Source organism: Notothenia rossii (genome assembly GCF_949606895.1).
Source record: "Notothenia rossii genome assembly, chromosome: 8".
NCBI lineage: Eukaryota > Metazoa > Chordata > Actinopteri > Perciformes > Nototheniidae > Notothenia > Notothenia rossii.
The window spans coordinates 69936061-69961299 of NC_136906.1; the positions used below are offsets into that span (position 1 = coordinate 69936061).

At 42.1% G+C, this 25239-nt stretch overlaps 2 protein-coding genes across 4 annotated transcripts in view; one reads left to right on the forward strand and one right to left on the reverse strand.

Moving 5' to 3' along the window:
- Positions 1-25239, forward strand: part of eva1aa (eva-1 homolog A, regulator of programmed cell death a) — a 224794-nt gene that overhangs the window by 129878 nt on the left and 69677 nt on the right. The window contains exon 2 of one of the 3 annotated variants that reach the window (XM_079644108.1): positions 10766-10906. The exons of 1 other annotated variant lie outside the window; for it this stretch is intronic. Coding sequence is in view for 1 of the 2 variants with exons in the window: in XM_079644107.1 (XP_079500233.1) it covers positions 20224-20332 (109 nt within the window). In the remaining variant the exon portion in view is untranslated. Of the gene's footprint in view, positions 1-10765; positions 10907-19972; positions 20333-25239 lie in introns of those variants that run through there. One more of the 3 variants, XM_079644107.1, reaches the window with a different exon arrangement.
- mrpl19 (mitochondrial ribosomal protein L19) lies at positions 16259-19068 on the reverse strand. The gene is made up of 6 exons (XM_079646777.1): positions 18952-19068; positions 18630-18744; positions 18425-18543; positions 17805-17939; positions 17041-17222; positions 16259-16757 (listed from the first exon to the last, which is right to left on the reverse strand). Exons 1-6 carry the CDS (start codon positions 19028-19030, stop codon positions 16536-16538), a joined length of 852 nt encoding a protein of 283 aa, XP_079502903.1. The 5' UTR covers positions 19031-19068; the 3' UTR covers positions 16259-16535.

Consider the following 25239-nt stretch of genomic DNA (forward strand, 5'->3'; position numbering starts at 1 on the left):
CTGAACGACTGCCAGCACATGTAGAAAGTTGTCTACACTGCACATATGTGTGTGTTTTCTTTGTCTGGTTTCTCTTGTGCAACAGTAATTACAGTTAGTTACGGTTACAGTTAGACTTGCTGACAAAACACTGCAGGCCTCACACTGCAGCTGCTCTATTATCTTTTGTACGTGGGTGGATGTTTTTGTATATTTATGCAAATGTCTCTGTGTGTGTGTTCTGATGACTACATAACGGCACTCTTAAATTGATGAATTAATAAAGAGAAACATTCCTTCTCTTTTAATTAGTCATTTTAGAAGACCTTTTAGCAGTGGTAAACTGTACAATTTAGGAACCTGGTATTTTACATGCTGCTTTTTACTGTGTCCTGACATACTGTGACACTTACCACTAATGTCTGAGATAACACCTGTGCTTTTTTTACTAGGGCAAAACATCTGCTGTGAAAGAGGGCCTAGTAAAGACATTTTAGCAAAATGAAATGTACCATTTTCGGTCAGGTTCCATTAGGCAAGATAACCGAGATGTCAACCGGTATTGACAATAATTGTCATATTGATTTTTAATGATTTTATCTATATCATGTTTATAATACACATTTGATGACATCATGTATATAATTCAAGGCGTTTCAAAAAATATTTCTGTTTCTTTGTGTTGTTGCTCTCACCAATTCCCTAGTCATTTAATTACTAAAGCTCCCACTACGGTTTGGTTTGACTTGATCGGATTGAAATTACACACGTTTATATCACAGAGGGCAGGGAGTCATGATATTTGGGGAAGAGGGTGAACATTTTCAGTCGACTGACCTGGTTGGCATTGTACAGAAACGAAAAGTGGTTTCAGAAACTATTCAACTTTATGCCTGAGTACTCTTTACTAGCAGCTTTAAGGTTGCTCAACCAGTAAAAAAGGCAAAAGTGTTTACAGCTGTTTGGAAGTCATCTATTAACTAGGACTGTTGTGGACTCTCCAACTGTTTTTATTCTTTATTCATTGCCTCCCTGATAGGGTGGAGGCATGTAATGATAAGTGGCAGTATGACATGCATATACGCTTTCCAAAGTAGAAGAAGCAACACAATTTGTGTCTACTCTTCATCCACCTTGTCAAGCGCGTAAACAGTTGCTTGTTTGTTTGTTCAGATTTTCTGTCAATTCTCTTTAGGTTTTTGCATATTGTACATTCTATTTAAGTGGATGTAGTGTAATTACAATGCAATTGATGCTTCATTAAGTGCAATAAGTCTGATTTATAATACATTAAGAAGAATCAACTTAGTATCTTGAGTGGTGAACATGATGACGGTTATAATTGATCGCAAGAATCCCCCTGAGTAGATCTCTTGTGGTGTGTTTGCTTGAGTGTGTATGATGTAGTGTGTGTCTGCTGGCTGTCAGGAAGTGCTCTCATCATTAGGCTGGCTGGCTCGATGTGCCGCTGTGGTCACCGGATTCCCCCAGAGACCAACTCCCCAGCTCACTCAAGGACAGACATCAGACTTTTAAAAACAATACCACAGAGCGAGCATCCAGGGTGGGAGGACGAGTGATAAATAGTAAATGTTTGAAGCCAACTGAGAGCGAGTGGGAGAGGAAGTGAGCAGATGGAAACTGAGCGGCGATGAGAGATTTTAAGAGGGAGGGATATGGGGAGAGACAATAGGACAGGCAGGGACACAGAGAGCCATGCAGTTGGAGGAAGTCCCCTAATAAAAGGTTTCCTGTCTCGCTGAGCGTCCCCAGTCTCTGATGGCTTTTCACCGAGGCCTGCTTGACACCAATTAAACCTGCTCTGGGACTGACTGCACCCCCCACCCAGTCCAGGACACTGCAGACAGACAGCCATGCACATGATGGCCGAGGGCTGTGTAAGAGGACTTCCTATGTAGGAATACAATATAAACACAGACACATGCAGAGAGCCACACACACGACTGCACATATAGTCACGTCAGCTTTGGATGAGTAAAGTTTTAAGGTGCTAAGCTTTGTGAGTCGAGCGGTTTTTGTAGTCACACTAATTTGCATAGAAAGTTGAAAATATTTTAACCAAATTTGTGCATGTTATCTTATTTGCATAAGCTCAAATTTCACCCTTTGCATTTCGTTTTATCCAGTTTATGAAGATAAGGAGTCGCTTTAGACAAGTAAATCATTTGTGAATTTGCCTTACAGTTTTGTTTCAAGCCCACATTACAGACAGGAGGGGGTCCAGCTATTGTAGCTGTCATGGCCCCAGTTGTGGTTATGACAAATGAGCAGTCTTTACAAAACCCACCGCAACAGGTTTCCCTGGGATGTCAACAGTCTATACGTTGCCCTGTGATTTAAATCAACATGAGTAAAGAGAATTTGTAACGGCTACCCACATAACATCCCTCTAAGATCGTTGGAGTCAGTGATATTACATCAAATGCCTGCACCCAGGTATTGAGCTCATCAAATTACTGGTCAGTCCCAATCAATAATGGTAAAAACATTCGATTCAAAATGCCACCTCCAGAACACTAAAATCTTCTTTTTGATGATTACAACTTAGCTGAATTAGAGCAAAAGTCTATACAAACAGGATTTGTTTTGACTTTGAAGCATTCTTAATCACCTTGCTTATCCAAAAGCTATAAGCATGGGAATGTAATTCAACATGTGGCCGTGTAGAAGCTCTTAAAACATACACGAGAGATTGACTTCTGAGAAAAGTGTTCCATTTGTGTGGCCCTTAAGATCCTGGAGGACCCGGGATGATGCAGCTCAGGATAAAGGATTGGGACACAGATTACAGAAAGGGGGTAAAATGGCGGAGGCGGGGGTGAAGGCAAATTGGAAATTGGGCCCAAAGCCCGGCCCAGCATGCCACGCTCCAGGCTTCATCCAGCCCCGCTTCAAAGAGCCCTGAAATCTCTCCAGAGCCACTCAGACAAATTATAGTAATAAACAACAAGTCACCCCCCCTGATCTCACCGCCTCACCTCCCAGGGGGAAAACAAACGGCCCAGGATCCCGTTGCCCTGGCGACTGAACCCTGACCAGCCCGCCCAGCCACTGACCGTCTGTTTCCAACTTTGTTTGTTTGTTTGTTTGTTTACTCAAAGACACCAGAGACCGCGACGGCGGAGAGGGTTATCTTTACAGAGCTCAGGCTGAAAGGAGTTGGAAAAAATAAAGAACCTCCAATTACTTGTGATTTAGTCCATCCTGGGGTATTATGGGCCTGGCGTATTTGATTGGGAGAGATAAGCTGTGAGTGGACTCTAATGACTGCCCGGCCTACGGGAACGCTGGGTGTGCTTTGTTCAATTACTGTAAATCATAATTGTCTCCTCATTTTACAAAGCCTGCATGGAAACTGAGGAAAAAATGTCTCTGAAGTCTGTGTTTTGACAAATCCAGGAGAAAGCCGCGGCCCACTTTGATGTTGAGTAAAGTGTGGCACGCAGTGAGGCCTCGTCAGGTAGACAAGGTCTCACCCCACACTATTGGCAGGTATTTGCCAAAAACTCTTTGACAGATTCTCACTCCCACTTGCTGGAGCCTGTTACCATTGATTCGGTTGGTTTGAAGACAAATGTGCGTGTTTTCTTCCCCTTCCATCATTTCCCAACCCTTTGTGTCAAAATTATCAGTAAAATCTTAGAAAGGGAAACAACGTAACTCATATGCTTGTACAGGGGTCGAAGTCTTCCCCTCCTGTCCAAGGCCTACGGCACTCGGAAGGTGTGGAATTTGACATTGCAATAACTCAAAGCCCTCTACTGTAGCTCACATGCAACTGCTAACAGAAAACCTATGAAGGCTCAAGTGAAGAGTGGGCGATCAATCACAACGCTCTTCTTTTATCTGGTTTAGCTAAGAGGAAAGCCAGATAAACACTCTCTGGTACCATTTCTCCGAGGTCAATCCCTGTGTGACACTAAAGCCTCGCCTGGAGATCCACCAGACATTTAGGTGAGAGAGGGAGAATGGGACGCACCGACAGACAAAGAAAAAGAGAGGAAGACGTAAGGATTAAAAGATGCAGGACCAAACATGAATGTTTAAGTTCAGGAGCTAAGTGGGGAGTGTACCTCCCAGAGCCTCGCTCCGGCAGATCAATCATGCCAATATCAGACAGTCATGGGAGGAATGTCAACAGCACTCACCTCTAACCTCATGTGTGAAGGCATTACAGTGGAGCGGTGACCCCCTGATTCTCCTCACGGCGACCTCCAGGCAGCCCTGCTCTAATGGAGATTTTATGGATGGTGTTTCACTTTATAGAGACTGTAGGCCTGACTCTGTGTCTCTGGGAGCCAGATGTGTTATATGGACAAAAAAGGCCAATTACTCGAGACGGAAAGAGCTTTAGATGCTTTTCCCAGGTACAGGCACTGACATGTCAAATAAACTTCACAAACAACGAAGGAAAGTATTCTGTGAAATACTGAAAGCTCCTGTAATACATTTATATAAAGATGATGTTTGCCAATGAACTTGCCTGGATTGCCTTCATCTGTAATGTTTGAATGACAAAGTACCAAATCATCATCCTGTAAGTCATTGGTTTCATAGATGTAAGATAAGATAAGATAAGATAGTACTTTATTGATCCCAATTTGGGAAATGTTTGTGTTGCAGCAGCAGAAAAAGATTCCAATAATTATTATACAATAAAAATTCAAAGACAAGAAATAAACAAGAAAGTAGAAAATATACATGTTGAATTTATACAGAGCAGGAATTTGGCACTGGAGGTAAAGGTGGCTGACGCCTGGCAACTTCCATGTTCTGTGTTTTGAATCATAAAAAGTCAAACCTAGACTGGGAAGCAATAGTTTTGCAACAAATTGTGTTGGCTAATGCCGGATAGTATATATATATACAAGCTGAATTATTATATTGCCATAGTAGCTTTTCTACAAGTTAATAGATTGTGTCAAACACATTTTATCTAACTTAAAATGTACTCAAGATTTCTTTTTGGTTGTGTTGCAAGTATGAGTGGGTATGCAACATTATATGATGACAACCATTTTTCCTCAAAACATCATAATAAAAAAAATGTAATTAGTCTATTTATTATTAGTGTTTAATATATTTAAATATATTCCTTTTTTTCGGAAGAAGTGACATGTTGTATCATGTTGAAATTGTGAATGTAGTTTATTTAAGCCCCCACTTATGAACAAATTAAATGTTTACTTTAACTTCTTCTGGCCGAACCCCGTCCACATTTTATAGCTCATTAAATGTTAACCAAGAAGAACCCGTTTTTTATTGCTTAACTGAGACGTCACTTTTTAATATTGCAAAATCACTTTAGAAAATAGACATACATACGGGTTGATGATAACAAATGTGTTCAGTTTTCATAACGCTATATTTTTCAGGGTGAGAAAAACAGAATGGGGGATAAATACTTTTTTTTAAAGCCAGACCAGAGGGCAAATATTCTTGTAGACCTTAGGAATCAGAAAGAGAGAGACAGACAGAAAGGGTGAGACAGTGAAAGGAATGATGGCGCAAGACAGACAGAGAGTTAGTGCAGCGAGAGAGAGATAAAAGGACAAGAAAGAGAGGCAGAGAAAGAGAGGAGAGATCAAGTGTCAGGTCCACTGTGGTCCATTTTGCCCCGAGACAGCTGCAGCCACAACTGACAAATCCAGAGGGGCCCCTTCCTCTATAGGCACCGGGAAAGCACCGGGAATTATCCAACGTCTCAGCTCTCTGCTCCTTGGGGAACCTCTCTCTCTCTCTCTCTCTCTCTCTCTCTCTCTCTCTCTCTCTCTCTCTCTCTCTCTCTCTTTAGTTAGCAGGGAGGAGGAGGAGAGGGTCACGGCCAGTTCCACCTCCAGTGCCTCCACTGTGATGCCCCACATGACTCCCCCACTTGCAGTCCTAAAATGGGGCAAATCCTGGAGATTCAGGGGGCAAACATTTCTCCCACCCTCCCTTGCTTCTACTTCTTCCTATACGTCTTCTCATAATGATTTGTGTACGTGTGCGTGTGTGTGTGTGTGTGTGTGTGTGTGTGTGTGTGTGTGTGTGTGTGTTTGTGTGCGTGTGTGCGTGTGTGTGTGTGTGTGTGTGTTTAAGGGATGTGGAAGGAGAGGAGGGGGCAAGTGTGAACAGCTGTGATGTATTGTCGTCTGGGGCATGATAATATACCCATGTCATTAGGGCTGGACATTGCTAACATGTGTATGAATGTGTGTGTGTGTGTGTGTGTGTGTGTGTGTGTGTGTGTGTGTGTGTGTGTGTGTGTGTGTGTGTGTGTGTGTGTGTGTGTGTGTGTGTGTGTGTGTGTGTGTGTGTGTGTGTGTGTGTGTGTGTGTGTGTGTGTGTGTGTGTGTGTGTGTGTGTGTGTGTGTGTGTGTTTGTAAAAGGTAGGTTTTAAAACAAGCTAGTCACAGTTCAAAGGAGGCCACAGCTTGCTGGTAAAGTCCGATACCTGCTGCGCCCGTAAAGGAGGCAGAATGAGGTGAGTAAAGTGAAATGAATGCAGCCTACCGCCACAGAGAGAGAGAGAGAAAAAACCAGGGCAGGCTGCGGATATTAGTGAGAGAAAGGGGCTCTCAGGTGAATGTGTGTGTGTTGGAAGGAGAAGAAGGGGGGGGGCAGTAGCTAGAAGGGTGAGAAAGGTAGAAGGTTTTGATGTTTGGAGAGGGAGTGCAGCAGGGGAGCGCATCGTAATGTATCTATTGAAGTTCAGGCCTCTGTGTTTGATACAGTACATCTGTACCCCATTTCCCTTTTTTCCCCCAGCTGTGCACTCTCACGTGTACAGGAACAATAAGACCCAGGCCCATAAATTCCCTCACTCTCCCTCCGCATCCATCTCCCTTAGCGTCCATGTTTCTCAATTTTTCATCTCCTTTTTCCTGTATCTTTTTACGCCAGTCCTCCTCACCCCTCTGTTCTCACCTTCTCCGTTTTGATATAATGTAGCGATAGCAGCCTTTGTTATGAGCTCTGACGTCCGTCTACCTCAGATTGCTGACTTGGCTGCAGCCCCTCATCGTAAAAATAAAGCTTGAATTAATTGATTTCCTCTCAGTAAGAGGGGTCATGTCTTCTGCTCTGGTTTCCAACATCCCTTACTCCCCACCTCTTCCCTCGCCTCACACTCCCCATCTCCTCACCCCCTGTGCACCCCCAACCAAATCCCTCCACTGCCCCTCTCCGCAATGCAAGAGGGTGGAAGTATCAGTTGGCCCCCGCCAGGTCCGCTGGGGTCTGGGTTGCGCGGTAAATGAAATATGGTAGCTGTCGCATTAGGAAATCCATTGAAGTTAATTAGGGCCGGTGTTCTCTGCGGAGCCACATCTGCTGCTGTTTAGGCGCCAACACCCCCCCCCCATCCAGACACTACTGGGGGGACTGTTGTGGGGATGATGAGGGTGGGGGTTGATACCGACTGCGAAACTGGACCTGGGGTATTGAGTGGTGCTGGCCAGCGGTTGGCTGAGTGGCTCCGAGGTCGTGACCTCCAGGCAATTCTTGATGGTGGCTCCATGGAGCATCGAGTAATGGATACCGCGTTGTTATCAGGGCTATCAGCTGGCTAAGCTGTTGTAAACCAGCTACTCCACACCCACAAGATATAACAACATATGATATCAAGCAGCCGACTAAGATTATTTCAGGATGGTTGATAATTCACTACTCACTGTTTGGATTCATTGACGGTCAACCAATGTCGCCAATAAAAGATTAAACTGTCTTATATTATTCCCTGGTAATGAGCTGTGAAACAGATCTTAGTCATTTGGAAGTGAGGGCCATTGCGGGGTAATGGGGTGTAATTTTGCGATGGCAGCACAGATAGAGCAGTCAGAGGGCGTGTGAGGCTTTACCGTACGCCGGAGGATTTATTGTAGACCGACAATGTACACCAGCTGACTTCCATCAGAAGGTGTGTGGGCTGGAGAGTGATAATGGCAACCAAACAATAGAGACAAGACAATCAAACCCAGTGTGACAGAGCTGAGCACTACATCGACAGTAATCACACAACTCAAAGGTTTTGTCAAAGAGTGATGGACACAGCAGGGTCAAGAGTTTAATGATAGTGTGTGTGTGTGTGTGTGTGAAGCATGGCGACTGGGCAGTGTATTGGCATGTAGACAAACGGTTCAGAGCTGCCATGAATGGCCGGTCACCGCTCTTTAAGATGAGACCCTGAGACTCCGACTGATGGGTCGGATTAGGTTCTGAAACATCCATCGGATTCAATGAGCGTCAAGCAGGCCCACGTGGAGTCTGCTGGCTGCTACAGGGTTTGTTTTCATATCAGGATCGGGTCAAATATTTGCAAATTAGTTTTCCCTTTTTTCTGTTTTAACCTGCTTGGAGTTCCAGATGGGAAACGGTTTACTGTATCAGAGCAGTTCAAAGAGTGTTTGGGAGGCTGTCACTCACAGAAAAGTAAGTTGACATTAAACTTTTCTGTATTCATTGTGTTGCCCCGCAAAAAACACCCATCTGGTTCCTCAAACGGTTTAATAAAAAAATAATTATACCTTTTTATGTTTTGGTAGGAGCAGGGTTAACAAGGTAGCCCGCATGTTTATTCATCTTTCCCCTGCGTGCTTTAGCCACATAAATCTTTACAGTATATTCATAATAAACAGAAGTGTATAAAAGTCTTGTTACTTTAGGCATCAAATACTGGGTTTAAAGCTGTTCCAAATGGTGGTTATTTCTCTTATTATAAATAAATATAGGTTGATTCCATCTTAGTTAACTCTACATCACTTGTGGGTGCAGTTGTAACCCTAATTGTTATAAGTTCAGCAACATTTGACATATCAAGAGTGTAAGAATATACAGCTTGTATGGCAAACCCATTGTAAAGCCCTTTGAATCAAACCTGAGCTAATGGGCTGTATAAATAACATTAATTTGACATGACTTTGAATTCTTTTCTCTGAAGGAAAAGCATTAAAAGAAGAATGGCGTTTTTTATCAGTGGGTCCACCAATCAGCAGGAGAAAGAAGGTCACTTAACCTTTGTGAATTTGCAGAATAACCAACCTTTGGTCAGCCATAGCAGGGGGGCAGTCCCCCCACTGAGGGGTCTGATCATTTGTCACCTACAGTTCAGTTCTGGAAGCGTCTTCACTGTGTCATCCATCTTCACTTCGCATTCTAAGTGTGTGTCCGCAGTGTGTGTGTGTTTCACGCCATTTGTCAATAGTTCAGAGTGCAGCTTCACTCATTCGTCTTCAGCGAGCGTCTTAAGTGTGCATTCTTGTGTCCATCTCAGGTCATTAGTGGTCAGCTCATATAGTGGATGCATGGGGTAGGTGGATAAAGTGATGGGCTCCTCTCTTCTTGTCTGAAACTGATGGGTCAACTTAACACGATTGTGGTAAAACGTATTTTTCAATCTGGTGATTGCTAGGCCTTGTGTGTCACAGAAAGACATTAACAGACAACATGGTGTTATTGTTCAAATGCAATATATACTCTAAATGCATGAGTGACTCGGTCTCATTTGTGTTTGTTGACCTCAGAAGGATGTTTTCACAGTAGTCTGCCAAGGGTTAAGTTTCTCTGTTCTTACCTTATATTTAAAATGTAAGTGTGTAAGCTTATAGAAGTCAAACATGCAACTCGTTTTTTTTTTTTTTAATTGCTGTCATTACAGTCCTTTTTTTTTTTTGCTACATATTCCTCTTTCTGTAAGAAGTCAAATAAAACTGATTCTGATAATACAAATGTTGTATTCCAATATTATTTGAGATTCTCTTTTGTATTGTAGCTTTTACAATTTAACTGTGTCCCATTTGTTTACTTATACATACTTCTTTTTATAGCTCTTTGTTATTTACTTACCTACTAACTTACTTCATAACTTACTTACTTCTGTGTTTACTAACTGAATGAGTTAGTTAGCTGTATGGTTTTATTGTTTGGGAATCAAGGAAACAATAAGAATTCATGATAAAAAGAAAACTTTTATGTGTCCAACATTTCTAGACAATATCTTTAAGTTGACCTTCAGCCTTATCCCCCAAGGTTGGCCATGTTGCCGAGCAAGATTTTATATTTCTCACCTGCTTTTTTTTTTTGACCTTCTCGACCCCAAGCCTTTTAGTATATTGACACTTTTAACCGCTTCAGTTTCCTCCAACGGTCCTACAAAACTCTGAATATCCAATAAATGTGAATATCGTTCAGAGCGTGTTCACAAAGCATGAAAAAATATACACTTAAGATCATCACACAATCAAAAGCGATGTGGTTTGGCTGGGAAACAAACGTTTGTATCAATAGCAATTTGGTTAGAATTGCCTCTCAGCTGATGTTTGATATGAGAGAAAACCAGAGGAGGCAGGCAGTGAGATGAAGCTGGCAGTACCCGTTCCTGTGAGTGTGTGTTCTGCCTGCATACTTGGCATCAGATCAAGGTGAATCTGGTATGAGCGAGGGAATGAGCTAAGGAAAGTGTGTGTTTGTGTGTGTGTGTGCATTTGCAGCCCTCATTAGTAAACTCCAGCCCTGCGTTCACAGTATGAACACACCACTCCTCCCCTTCCCTTCACTCTCAGCCTCTCAACTAAATGAGGTTAATAAACTCAAGCGTTTACTACCATCACCAACACCATCCCTCCTCTCCTGCTTTCTCCTTCATCTCTGCCTCTCTACCTCCACTGCGCTCCACTCCTCCTGAGCTAGCACTCCCTTCTCCTCTAAGCCTCCCTCCTTCTTTCATCTCAGCTGAAACGCTTTCTTCCTCTTTTCCTCACCTCTTTTTTTATTGTCATTGTTGCAGGGCGAAAGCTCTGGGATTTCCTCCCTCTATTTCCCAGGACAGAGCTGCAATTACAGCTCAGGAGAGAAGAAGACCAGCTGTGCGGGGGACTGGGGAGCAGTAGCAGAGAGACAAAGAGGAGAGCGCCCCTCAGAGGCCAGGGTATGAAACTGCGAATATTCCCACCATAACATTTTCCCTCACATCAAAGCAGACGCATACGTTCAGGCCGCACGGCTGTTTTTTTAAGTACCAGGCAAGGTCACCATGACCAAACAGGAATAACAACCCATCTTAAAGAATATTGTGCCGTGTTTATGACCTAGCTCGGCTGTTCTGAACGTTAAAAACACAACTGACACACAAAGCTGCTGTGGCAGGAACACGCAGTGATACCAAGGAAATGTGAAGAATGCATCAAACAGCCTTGGGTGCTCTTATCTTGGACTGCATGTGGACAGGGACATCCTAAAAGAAGTAAATACTGAAAATATGATTAAAGAGAACACATAAACATAAACGACACATTCAGACAGCTGTGACCTGATTACGTGAAGGAATGCTGAGGGACTGGGCAGAATTCCTATGTGGCACCGTGTCGATACATAAAACGTTTCAGACGGAATGTCGTGTTTCCTTTCATCTTACAGCTTATAGCCTCACGTCTTATAGTCAATTAGGTACATTGTTAGGCTGTGTATTACATAGATTATTACTTAATATTTAATGTACCTGCTGTACAGTCAGTTACATTGAAATAGCCTCTGTGATTATGCAACATATCTGACTGGATTATCTTCAAACAAAAGAATGATTCGCCTCAGGTCTGGTCACAGTGTTGCTCTGATCATATGACTGAAGGGTGGCTTTTCATCAAGGCCCAAGCCTTTTTTTTTCTTTAAAGGTCCCGTGTCATGGCCATTTCTACTGATCATAATTCCATTGTTGAGGTCTACTAAAATAGATTTATATCGTGCAATTTTCCAAACTCACATTGGTTTCTCATTCAGCATCTCTGTAAAGTATGTGTATTCACTCTCTGTCCTAAACGGCTCTTTTAGGACAGAGAGTGTGAGTCCAGTGTGCTCTGATTGGTCGGGACGTTTGCGAGGCTCGTTGCTGCTCGCAGCTGCTGTGAGCTGCTGTAAGGAGCAGACAGGTTTCCGTGTCGGAGATACAGCGGGAACAAGCGAAACTCATCCTGAGCACACACAAACACTCACAGCCAAAGTAAAATCAATAAGTGTGGCTTGATATTGAGTAAGAAAAAGGTTTATAACGCTGTGAGCATGGGTCTGCGGAGAGCATTTCTCTCTGCGATCCCAACGTAGTAGCCCGAAAGACGTTTACCCATTTAAACAGTCGTGGTAGATCCCTTGTTTGTTTTAAACATCATAAATACACAAACAACAATGAATAATTACAGGTTGTGTACCCGAATCTCCCGCTGGTCCAAACAAAGTAGGAACAGCATCGTTCTTCAGTGCCCTACGCTGTACATATCCGGCATGAATCGCTGAAAGGTTTGGGAAGCTTTGTTTCGTGAAAGGCTGGCAGAGGGTGTGCCCTCTCTGGGTATCCCCACGTCAGAGTATCGTAGAAGAACACATTGGAAAATTAGAAAATCTCCAACGAGGCTTTTTGGGGAGGTCTTTTCTGTGTTAGAGTTTTACTCGCTACAGGGTGTACTTTGAGAGTTTTTGACTCTGCACACCGTTTACATGCATAAAAACCTTCATAACACACAAGGGGACGGGTAATAACCGGAAAAGCACGACATGGGACCTTTAACTGAAGAAGGTTTAACAGTTTTTTTCCATTTCATTCTTCAGTTTGTATTGTATAAGTACACATAAGTACACAGCAATGATGGTGCAAGCCATTTTAAAGTGATTAAAATCCATTCATCCTGTCATTTATTCTGCTGCCTTTCCAGAGACATCTCCAAATCCCATGACAGGACCATTGCAGCAGTGTGTTTATCCATCCTTCAACACTCCCTTTATTGATGTTTTTACTACGATATAGCTTTAATTAATCTATATTTTAAACTGGGGTAAATAGTGCATTTCTTGGACACTATTCTGTAGTTGGGGATTAATACACATTTGGTTGTTACGGTTAAACAGGAAATACTTGTTATAGGATCAAATCATTGTTGATTTTGGTCTTTTCTTGGGATTTGTTGACAATAAGAACACATTTGAATATCATCAGCCCTTATTGTTTTAAGTTGTTGACTCTAAGTTTATTCCCCTAAATGAGAAAGTCAACCTTTAAATTGTAAAATATTTACTTAGGTTTCAGTGCAGAAAATGCCAAAAAGTATATAATGAACTAGAATGGCACTTCAATCTGCCAAAGCTGCGTTCAATCCAGTCAAAAATATTGCGTAATTCTACCCCGTTACTCAGGTTCTTCCTTGGCCTGTGCTTCACCCTTCCCCCCAAAAAAGGGCTATTCATTTTCTGAAATGTTGCTGACAAACAACAAACATAACCTCTTCGGCAGATGTAATTATATCCTTTTCTAAATTAAAGGGGAACTCCACCAATTTTCCATACCAAAGTCTATGTTACAGTTACAGGGGTAATACACAACCGGTAAACACAGTTGTAAAATATCCTCTGTGGTTCTGATGGAGCTTAGTCAAAACCGAGAAAATGACTTTGTGACATCACTTGTGTTTCCCAGATTGAGTTTAAGACATTTCAAGTGAAGCCTGCCTTACAAAGTAGGGGTGTGCAGATTGCCACTTACCAGGAAGGGAGGGTCTAGCAATAAAATCGTTTGAGGTGTAGGATCCAGTATTTTTGGGGCTTATTAGGTACTAAAAGTAAAGATATTTACGCTTCCTTTTCTTTTCTGTCTCTTAAATCCCTCAACTTTATGGAAGTGCAACAAAGTTGCCTCTTATCAGTGCCCCCACTCGTGCTCGTACAGTCATCCTAGCTGCATGGGAATTGTTGGACATATGCCATTTCGATTGACACTTTTATCTGTACATTTTTCAGATGCTTGACCCCAACTGGAAACGATCCCCTGACCTTGGCACCTACCGCCAGACACTCTCCACACTGGATCACATTATTAAAATGACTGTGATATGTGCCTGTTCGGCTTCAGGCATCAGCTGCTTGCAATGTAATGTTTCCCAACAGCTGTCGCACTGTTCGGCTGGTGTGTGAGCGTGTAACAAAGAGAGAGTGATGGCAGCAGGAGCCCCCGTCAGACCCATGGGACGGTCGGGAGAGGAGCAGACGGTCGTGTCGTTTCACTGGAAACATATGGTGAAACTCAAGTGTGTAATTTACCTAGGACTACGGGTGGCCCTGAGTAGCACGTACACACATGCGCATGCACACATGTACACACACACAGTGACAGGGTGTAATTTACCTGAGGCCTATGGGTGGCCCAGTGTCCCGTTGCACTTGTCACACACTCAGACGGCTCATACCCAGTTCACATTTTCTTGTAGAGACGGAGAGAGTGAAACTAATTTCCCCAGGCCTGCAGACAGAAGAGTAAGAAATCACACGGTGACAGAGATGTTAGAGAAGGTGCATTTAGTGCATTGTGGGGAAGACATTACCTCAAAATCTCAACCTGTGGGAGTACTGCACACCCTGTATCACATCCTCTCCTATTCATCAACCTGGCTCCTTTTCAAAGCAGGCGCGATCCTCCTTCAAAGAGATGAAGGTCATGGGAGCACCAGTGAAGGGGAGGAAGACAGATTAGAAGAGTGTGTCCCTCCCTACATTCCTGCACTGACCTTCATAGTAGTGTAGCACTGTAGCTATCATCGGCCCACCATGCTTTACAGTGGGTTGTTATTGAGGGGTGGGATTATGGGCTCCTCCGACCTGCATGCCCCACCCCAATTCCACGGCAAGCGTAAATGGAGCATATCTTATTCCGCATGACGATTGATAGACAGGCGGTCCCAGACGTTTACGGTTGGCACTGCTTGAGGTGTCTGTCTGTGAAGGCTGATATGATAGTCTGTCTACAAGTCGCTGTGTGTGTGTGTCGGTGTGTGTGTGTGTGTGTGCGTGTGTATGTGTGAAAGAGCTGGTGTTTGATCTCCTTTCCCAGCTAAGGGGCTTTAACTTCACTCCAGGTGCAGAGAAGTCAACCTGGGGGCATGGGAGGCACATACAGTTGAGATCACAACCCTGAAGTACTTACACACACACACACACACACACACACACTCACACACATCTACGTGCACATTGAGGCAGGAAGTTTCCTTGATGCAGTTACTCAGACTGAGTAACTTTGTGGTTTAAACTGGTTTACCAGTCCAGTGGTGTCGCCGTGGAATGCTTCTAGAGCATCAGCAGGATAAACATTACCGTTACCGCCTCCACATGAAAACATCAATCAGTCGCTAACAGAAATACTGAGAGTTAAAAAATGAAAAGGTGAAAGGGCCAGCTGGTTCAGTGGGCAACATAATGACAATGTGCAGGACCAGCTCTCAGTCTACTGTACACACAAGCAGATGGAGTTGGTTTTCATTGCTGCAGGTCAGCTCTGATTGAACACAGTACATGAGAGTCAACACTGGGACTAAACACTGCACGTGACTCTGAAGTGAAGTTGATATAAGTTATTAACAGGTGAAGGTTTGGATGAAATCATTAATTCTACCCCAAAAATGTCGTTAAAAGTTAACTGCATTTCTTCCATTCCAGCACCTCAAAAGCAGCGGGAGTAAGCGCTCTCTTTATTCCTCCATATCTCCACACAGGAAATCTGTGTGGTCCGTAATGAGCTCAGTAAACATCTGCTGCTCCTGTATTAAAGACCATTTTCTACGCGTCTCATCCTGTAATATGGAGAAATTAGAGTGCAGGGACTCATTCTGGGTGTTTATACACACACATACACACACATTCAGTGAGCAGACATAACATAAGGAGTCCAAGTGTTTTTATACTACCCTACTGACGCTCTAACATACCAGCTCAACACCACAATTTTCCATCCACAACAGTAAAACACTACTGGGTGTCCTTGGTGTATGGGCCTTGACTACCAGGGTTGCTTTTTTTTTATTTGTTGAAAGTGCAAGGTACTGGGGCCTGATCCAAGAAGCAGGTTTACTGATTTATCTTGAAATCTTTGGTAATTTATACCCAGAAGCCCCTCAAAGCTGGAACATGTGATTATAAACCCCCCCTTTTCAGATGTTACATCAGATAAATCGGTAAAGCTGCTTTTTGCAAACAGGCTCTTCATTATTTCTTCAACTAAAACAAATACACTGTCTGTTTATTTAGCATGGCAGCGTTTCCCTCTAAACACTGTAGGACACAACAAAGACTTGGTTATGCAACTGCTGGTGGATGTGACGTTTAAAGAGGAGTAGCACCACCTAGTGTCAACTCTTCATAACTCCAGGGCAAATACCAACATGTAACTAACCTTAAAGCAAAGAGAAATAACCTAAACTAAAATCACATTGTTTCTTGAGAGAACAAAATGTAATCCAAAAGAAAGATTATTTAATGTATTTTTATTATAGAAAACACGTATTTGATGTGATTACTAAGGCCAGTACAGTAGACTGGCCGCACACAAAGAAGACATCACTCCTCAGACTCCAGCTTCCATATTTGCTCCTGCACATTTTTACACTGTGGGCTTGTGGTGATTGACTTCATCCAGCAGAGTGTTCTTCATCCATGAAAACCTCACATTCCAGGCTTTTCCCATTCCTGTGAAAGTCTGCTGACGGTAAGATGGGACAACTGTTTTTAACAGTTTAGGATATCCCTCACTTGCTCGTGTTCTGCTGGACCTCACTGAAGATCTGCTCCTCCAGTTTGGAGGTGTCGTACTCCTTCAGCATGTCGTACTCTCTCCATGGCTGCGCCCACTTCTGCGCGTGCTCCATCTGCTCCGTCGTCAGGGACAGGTCAAAGCGGATGCCCTTGATGTCGAATTTTGGTCGTTCCCAGCGTTTGGACCATGGCTTTGGCCGCATCTTTACTTTGATCTGGCGAATTGAGAGAAAATCCCAATCATTGGAAAATATTTATCAACGTCACCAGAAACAATACCTGCGTTAATAAGAATGATAATAGGATAGGTTTCTAACAATAGCTTTAACAATATTACATTGCATTTATCCAAAGTGCCTTCGACCAAGAAGATACAAGAGTCATATAAGTACATCAGGTTTCATAGAGACAAACCAATAATAAGTATGCATGAGTTTAAAGGGGAACCATTTCATCCAGCTCTTTTTTTACATATTCAGACCCTGTAGGCGCTCTTACGTCGTTCAAAGGCACCTCTCCAGTGGGGGAGATGGGCACGGGCTTCATGTCCGGGTTCACGGTGCTGTAATCAGGCATAGCGTCCCTCAGGTACAACAGGCTGTCGTCCAGCCTCTTCTCCAACTTCAGCACTTCTACCTTCTGGATGCGAGGGCTGTACAGGTCGAAGCAAATCTCCACACCTGAAGAAACACATGATTGAAATTATAGTTTAACTTAAAAGGCAAACTGGTTCAATTTTTGTATAATTGGATGAACCTCAGTATGGGGAAAGTTATTTTGCAATTAAATGACAGCACTTCTTTTAAACAATAAGCCTGTGTTGCCCTATTAAAGAGAGAACACACATGAATAGAGGGAGGGTCTCAGGTTGAGAAGCAGCATACTTTGTGACTACACAAGAAAACCTTAATGTCATAGAAACATTGTATATCATACAGAAATAGTGTAGGAAATGGACGGTCACAGTGAGTTACTTCATTTACAAATCAATGACAAAACTATTTGGTTGACTTAAGACTAAATATACCTTCATGCCAGGTAACAGTGATGTCACATTGTGTGTCAAAAATATGTCAGAAGGGATGCAACTACCCAAAAATAGCAAGTTATGCCATCATTTTTACAGAACAAATGATGACAATTGGTCATTATCAAAAGAGAACTTTTTTTTCTGACGATCAACTACTCAAATTGGCGAAATGTCCTGTTTTTCAGTAGACCTTTGTTCCTGAGAACTTACACAGAACAGAAATAAACCTCACCTTGGTTATCAATGATGTTCCTCAGGATGAATGTGGCTCCCAGCCCCGTCCCCCCCCTCTGGATACAGATGCCAACAAAGCGGCTCACTTTCCCAGCTGCATTTGTGTCGGCCATGGTCACTGCCAGGATGCTCCCTTGAAACAATAAACAATAATTGACATTTAAAATGAGTATAGAAACAACTGTTTAGTACACAGTAATTTTTATTCGAAAAGGTTTGCTATATAAAGTAAAACAAAATGGGGGAAAAACTATGGAATGATTAATAATGTTGATTATTTAAATAAATGTCTCATTACCGTAGCATATTATAATATTGTTATTATATGGAAAGAATATATAAGTCTGAAAGTTAACGGTGCAAGTTATATCTGATTCCGAGTTCTGCAATAGATTTGAGACAATATCACATGTTGTCCATTTTATTTGTATTGAAATGAAAGCATAAGAATAATCTGGCTGTATACTTACTGCTAGGACATGAGAAATATACGGCCTTGTAGCTTTGATTTAACTTGTATCAATGGAAAAGTGTCAATGATATTCCCCAGATTAGAGAAGAGAAAGGTGTTTGGGTGAATCAGTGTATGAATGTTGTGGGGGTTAACCAATGTCTTACCTGGGTAGAATTCAGGGATGTTGAGCACTTGCCTCCTGCGGATCATGTCTTTCCTCTCCATGGCAAACTTTATAGGATCTGTTCTCTGTCTGGGTGGGATGAACTCTGGGCTCAGGAACCTAGGAAAAGGAAGACAAAACACTTACAGAAAAACATACTTTACGCAGAATGCAGTATTTGGAGAAAGAATGGAAATACATCCTACTTTCTCAGCGATGCCACAGTCTGTGTTTTATCAACAATGACAGGTTTAGATGGAGGGGTGAACTTCGGGGGCTCCTCGTGGGGAGAAAGACGACACAGACACGTGGATATGAACCCTGGAAATAAAAACAAGAACATAAGATAACAGTAGAGTCGAATAATGGTCGTTATTAGGTTAAATAGTCGCAAGCTAACAATGTACCGTTAGCAGCATTAGCTCGCCTAATACGTCAGGATGAACATTATAAATACTGCATGTTTTCAAAGCCTGACAGCAAATTCAAAGTAGAACGGAGAATTTTACGCTTGTTGTGTTTACTTACGTTCATTTCGGAGCCGGAGGTGTCGTCGTAAGCTTAGTGAAAACATCATTTTGTTGAACCCTTTCCCACAGACAGCCATGTCTGACCTTCTGTTGTCACATGGAAACGCGTACGGAAGCCGTGTAGGGCAAATTTAATTGAAACGCGATTTTTTCGAATCTGCAGTAAAGTACATTGTCCACAAGATGGTGCAACTGTTATATCAATTATATATAAGAAAGAAAGCAAGAGAACCCTAACAATTATCCTACCGTGATAACAGATTAATACAAATGTTGATTTATTGAGATGACAGATTTTTTTTATTTTACAGATAGTATGTGTTTATATTGTTGGCTACATCAACAACATCCGGAGAGTCAATTACATGTTTTTGGTTATAGATGTATTTATGAATTATTCCAGACAGGCTTTTAAAGTAGTGTTTTATGATTTAAAAAAAATACATTTATTGGGCAAAAAAAAAACGGATGTTAAGAGGCTTTACTTTAGTAAAACACAACAATAAATAGCCTAATGGATACTTTATTACAATTAATATTATCCACACTTAGAAGTACACCAGTATTTGTATTTGTATACTCTGTAGGCCTATTTAATTAAACAAATGCACTTTGCTTAGAAAATAAACTCATATTTTTACATACAGTATAAGCTAATAATAACAACAACAAAACATGAAAAATAATTACAGGAACTGAGCTGAATGAAAAAATGACATCTGTTCATATGCTTTCTTGTTATTAAAAAAAAAACCTACTCTTTGCTTTAGCCCCAATAATAATACTACTAATAATAATACAAATGTGTATTTTAGTTTTTGCATTAATCAGTCCATTTTTTCCATCTATTATCAGCTATGTGTTTTTTATTTCTAATTTTGTATGTCATCCTTTCCGTAATGTACACTCCAGTATTTCACATTTGCATACATTATTCAAATGTGAAGTCCTCATTGGGTGACACATGGGCCCTTCCATGTTTACGGCATGTGTCTGCTGGGAACTCTGGGTCTTTGGGACCCTGCAGGGGAGCAGCGGTGCTCCAGGTGGGCTGCCTCCACACCACAACACGCAGTTAGAGTAGAGAGCAGTGCTGCAGCCCAGAGGAGCCCCGAGCCGCAGTCTGTCAGAAGTGTGGTGGAGGAGGATGAGGGAGGACTAGAGGCATGGCACTGCGCACCTCCCGCAAGAGACGCGGATCCTGAACCCCAATGCAGCTGCTGGACTTCCTAATGCTTTGGATAAACTCACAAACTTCGAGGCTTCAAGGATGTTCTTCTCAGATGGGACTCTCTCAGCAGTCACTTATGCTCTCCTGTTGGGAATAACGTGTGTGAGCGTCCTCTGCGATCTCACCAAGGGCTCTTCAGACTTCTCAGGTTGGGAATAAATATGTTGTTTTTGGTCAAAAAGAAGTGTAAAACCTCTGTTTGTAGCCTTGAAAAGTAACGATACAGCAGCTTGTTCAGATGCCCCACTTGTTTGTGTCTGCACTCAAGCCTCATTACACTTTACGATAGAGAAGTGCACTGATTTCACGCTAGGATATTGAAAAAATAAATAGGATAAGTCCAGATGTATGCTTTAAAACGACTTTCAAAACAACTGTGAGCAGTGATTTCAGAGTGTTGTCGCGCGCACTTCTCTCAGGAAGACCCGTGCCTCTGGCGTGCTGCAGCATGCACACTCTAATGTTTGTTTCAACAACGTGTAACCTGGAAGCACAACTTAAACATGCGGAAAAGACCCATGTTTCTTATCTTTTGGGTGCATCTGAGTCACACTTCAAACAACAGGTTCTCCTTTACTACGGCCACCTGTGTAGGGATTAAGGGTTGCTTTATCAGTACAGCATATCCCATTTATACAATTGAGATACAGGGGATGTGGTTAATGTGTCACCATATAGAAGTTGTTTGGCTTTATACACTTAGTATTAAAGGTAAATGCAATGCAAGTCATATTAGTGCCTGGAAACTGCCCATTACCTCAGGTTTATGTGCATCCAGTGTGACGGAATCTGAAGGCTTTTATTTGACTAAAGTAATGAGTTATTCTGCGTTGCATTAAAGGCCATTGAGCTGTGCTGAACCCAAGGCAAGCCTGCAGGTTTTGTTTACAGTGCCATAAAACAGGAAGGCAGCTTTGTGTCGGTGTTAATTGGCCTCTAATGGGTCTATTGGTTGGAAACGAGCAGGCTAACACTGTGGGGAAAAGGTGCAAGAGCAGATGTATGTACCATGCCCTGTGTGTACGAATGTGTGTGCATGTGTCCATGTTGCAGCCTAATGAGCTGCTAAAGATCACTGTGTAGTGAAGGCTGTTAACAAGGTTGTGATTCTCTAATTACCATGCATGTGTCAGTAGTTGTTGGTTTTGTCATAAATACTCTGAGTACATTAAACAACAGTTGATTAAGCAAGAAGGGTAAACTATTAGCCCGGGTGAATCCAGGTTTTCTGCTGCTTGGAGCGGGTTTACCAACACAAAGAAATGATGATGCAAATCTAGGAAGGAATTAATTTGTTGAAAGCTTTGGTGCAGCATTTTTATGCTCTGCAAGTTAACCTCTGGACGTTTCAGTGGCTCATTGATAATGTTGCTCTGTAGGGGGATGGAGAGGACCTGCTGTCATGAAGGGATCTTCCTTTTTTTTTTTACATACACTTGAGGTTAGGTTTCAAGCCATGCTCGTGTTGACTCCCAAGATGTACCTTAGGTAACCCATGAGGGACTCTTTGCAACATGCTTTTACAGAAATGCTGACAGGAATTGAATGAACAGGAATGAGAAAGGGGACTCAGAATACCTCAGGGACAAAGAAAACCCTCAGTTCTCACATTCTTGACCAGCTGGAGTCTCCCTGGAGACCAAGAGGAGGTCTCTGATTGACATTTGCTGCCAGGGTGTGGGGTGACAGAAGTGCTAGAACATCTGTCACTCGAGTCATATGGTTGGTCTGTGATGGTGGACAATCTGGTCACATGAGCAAGGTGCATAGCCAACTGTTGCTTTTCCAAAGGCTTTTTTAGCAACTTTTTATCACATGCTATTTATAGTTCATGCTTCTATGCGTCTTGTGTTTGCATTGTGTGCTGATAGACGGAGTCATGGCAGTTTCATATTTCATCATGGAAACAACCTACTGCATGATTAGATTGAGTCTCTCCCCGCTTGTTATCATCTTCTGTTATACAGCCGCCTGACGGCTAATTAGAGGTGTGGAGTGAGCCGGGCGACACTTAAAAGCCCCCAGGCTAACTTCTGTAGTAGGAAGCTAGCTTAATGATGTTTTGAAAGTTACCAAAAGTTGCATTATGTTGGTTTTTATAAACCGTAAATGTATAGAAGCTCGACACCTTATTCTCTCCTGTAGGTACTTTCTCAGTTTTACTCATGTGACCAGCTTGCTATGTAACTGTTCTTCACAGCTAGCAGCAAACCATCCATTACCAGAATTGAACATCACGCACACTTGCCTTTGTTATAAATACAGACCTCACTGCACCCCAGGTATATGGAATGTATCTCACATATTTTACCACCAGCACATACAATAACGTGATGCATTTAGAATTGGATTGGCAGAAAACAAATATGTAATCTTCTTGATGACCAATAAATCATTTTACTGATAGAAAAATAATCAGAATATTAATTAAATTGAAACGGTAGTTGCAGCCTTCACTTAGAAGTGTAAAATGTGTTCTCCGGACTTTTAGGCAGGTGTGTATTTGAGGAATTGTACTTGTAGTACTTCACTGGCTGTTATCTGGTCTCCTGAACAGTTTTGTAATGTTGACAGAAAGCAGTTTATCATTTTTGTCAACACATGGTTGTAAAGGTAGGGCAGAGCAACGAATAGGGAATTGTTTGGAAATAAAAGCCGTTACACAACAGGAATCCAGCATTTGCTACAACTGGGCCTTTTGACTCAGAGTTACTTACAAAACACAGATGTATTGTGTGTTTCTTTTTAACTGTAGAACATTTCAGAATCAGTTGTTTCTGGATAACCTATATGGCGCTGCTAAAAGGTTACAGTGAAGCAACTTCTCTTCTCTTCCGCTGTCATAAAACCCCATAGGCAAAAAGCTATTTAACCTCAGTCAATGGGATGTGAGGCTGTTGAAGGGCCAAAGGGTCAACTGAGGTCAACCCATAGTAACTGTGAGTGTGTGGTTAGGGGGAGTTATCATCCATCTTGCTCTTTGTTCCCCCCTGTCAAACCTCATCACACATGTTGACCACTGTCGGGAAAGGTAGAGAGAAAGTCAACACAATGCTGTTCCCTCAGCTCATGAATTTAAATTCAGTTCAGAAGAGGATAAAGATGTTTGGTTAACTTCAAAGTAAGGCTCTCAAGTTGTGTTGGATCAATATATGAATAACACGCTTCTTTTAGGGTAATTTCAAGTGTCATGTACTGTATATGCATTTTAAGCTTTTTGCACCATGTTCTCATTCCCTCCTGGCTTCATTTTTAAACATACAAACGTTGAGAACTCAAACAAAACAAATTGGTTATGTATAAGAAAGGATTACAGTTTAGGGTTCAAACAGGTATGTAAATGTAGTTACATAGGCTACGTAAGTCCGGTACTGAATGTAAATAAGTCAGTGGTTGACTTTTGGTTTGACAGGTGACACTCAGCGGTTTCCTGGGTGAAAGTCCTGAGTTTGTTTGACCCATCTTTCCAACCCATCATCCTCCCTATGAGGACATCTCAGTCTTTATACAACTTGACTTAACTTTCAAAGAGTGTCTGATATCGCTGCAGCATAAAATGACATGACAAAAGCTATTTGCAGTAAGAACACATGAATACACTTTAGCAATGTGCAGGTTTTTCATACTTTATTTAGCAATGGAATATCTCCCTTTTGGTCAGGACATTTGTGATGGGTATCTTTTTTTAATTCTTGAACAACGATTCAATGAATACAAAAGTTATTTGTTAAAGCCCTACTAACATTGTGTTACTTTATTAAAATAAGTGGTGCTTGATCTTCTGATGTATAAAGACTGGGGAGCTTGATCCTTCCTAGGTGACAGATCAGCTGATAGCTTCACTATGGGCAAGCTGTCTAAGCTAACACGCACAAATCCACCTATGCTATTACCCTTTAACTATACCCATAACTGCCTACACACACACACACACACACACACACACACACACACACACACACACACACACACACACACACACACACACCCCTCCATCTACTGATCGCTACTCCAGGCCCCTCAATCTTAATCCGCTCTGATTTTTGAGTGTTGGATAAGGGTAGCACACTGAACCCCATGCTCTCCTCTCTCAGACCCTTCCCCCTCCTCATCAGCCCTCCTGCCTTCTTTTTCCTCCACTACCTCCACCTCCTCCTCCTAGCTGCCTCTACTCCTCCCTAGGGCTTGCCTGATCACTGTTTCTGTGTCTGTGTGCGCCAGGTGAGCTCTGTCTAAACAAATCCTGCCTCCCACTTGTTTTGTCTACTGCGGTGGAGGCAGGCGGCGAGGCGGACTGCGACTGCCTGGCATAAGGCTGCTTTTCTCTGCTGCTGAATGGAGAGGGGGTGCTGCTATTCAAAGAGCCGTCTCTGTGAACAAGGCACCCAAAGGAGGAAGGCATTTCGATTCATTTGCCTGATAGTATCAAAACACACAGAGTTGTTGGGTGTCAACTAGGAAGGGATTTATTTAATGTATTGTTCTGCTTCATACTGAATATATAAAGTGTTTGAAGGAAACTTGCGAGGTTGGAAATACAAACCTTTATTGTTTATATTTCCTTAATCCATCGAAATTCTTTATAGACATGTTGCAGAAGGATTTGGTCGGGGTTTAAAAACGTTTCACCAAATTTTGTTTCGAATCCGCTTATCAAAAATGAAATCCTTTCAAATCCCATATTACATTCATTAAGGTGTTGCTTACATAATATTGAAATGACAAAAGTTATAGACAGTTCAGATCTACAACTCATCAGGTTGACTTTAAAAAGAGAAGATACGATTCAATAAGAAATGCTTTAGTGTGAGATAAACTGATCAGATATGTTTTAACTGGAGAGCTGGGTCTAAAAGAGAACAGCCTAAAAAAGGTTATTTAATACCAGAGGTAATTGATATAGAGGTTTTCAAGCTTCACATTACAGAAAATGGTTCTTCCTGAATGCTAAGAATTTATTGCTGAGATTCGAAACATCATATCCAGCCATCATATCCAGCCATCTATCCGTGCGTGTTGTGGACAAGTATCATTAATAGCCGAGCGATGCGGTTA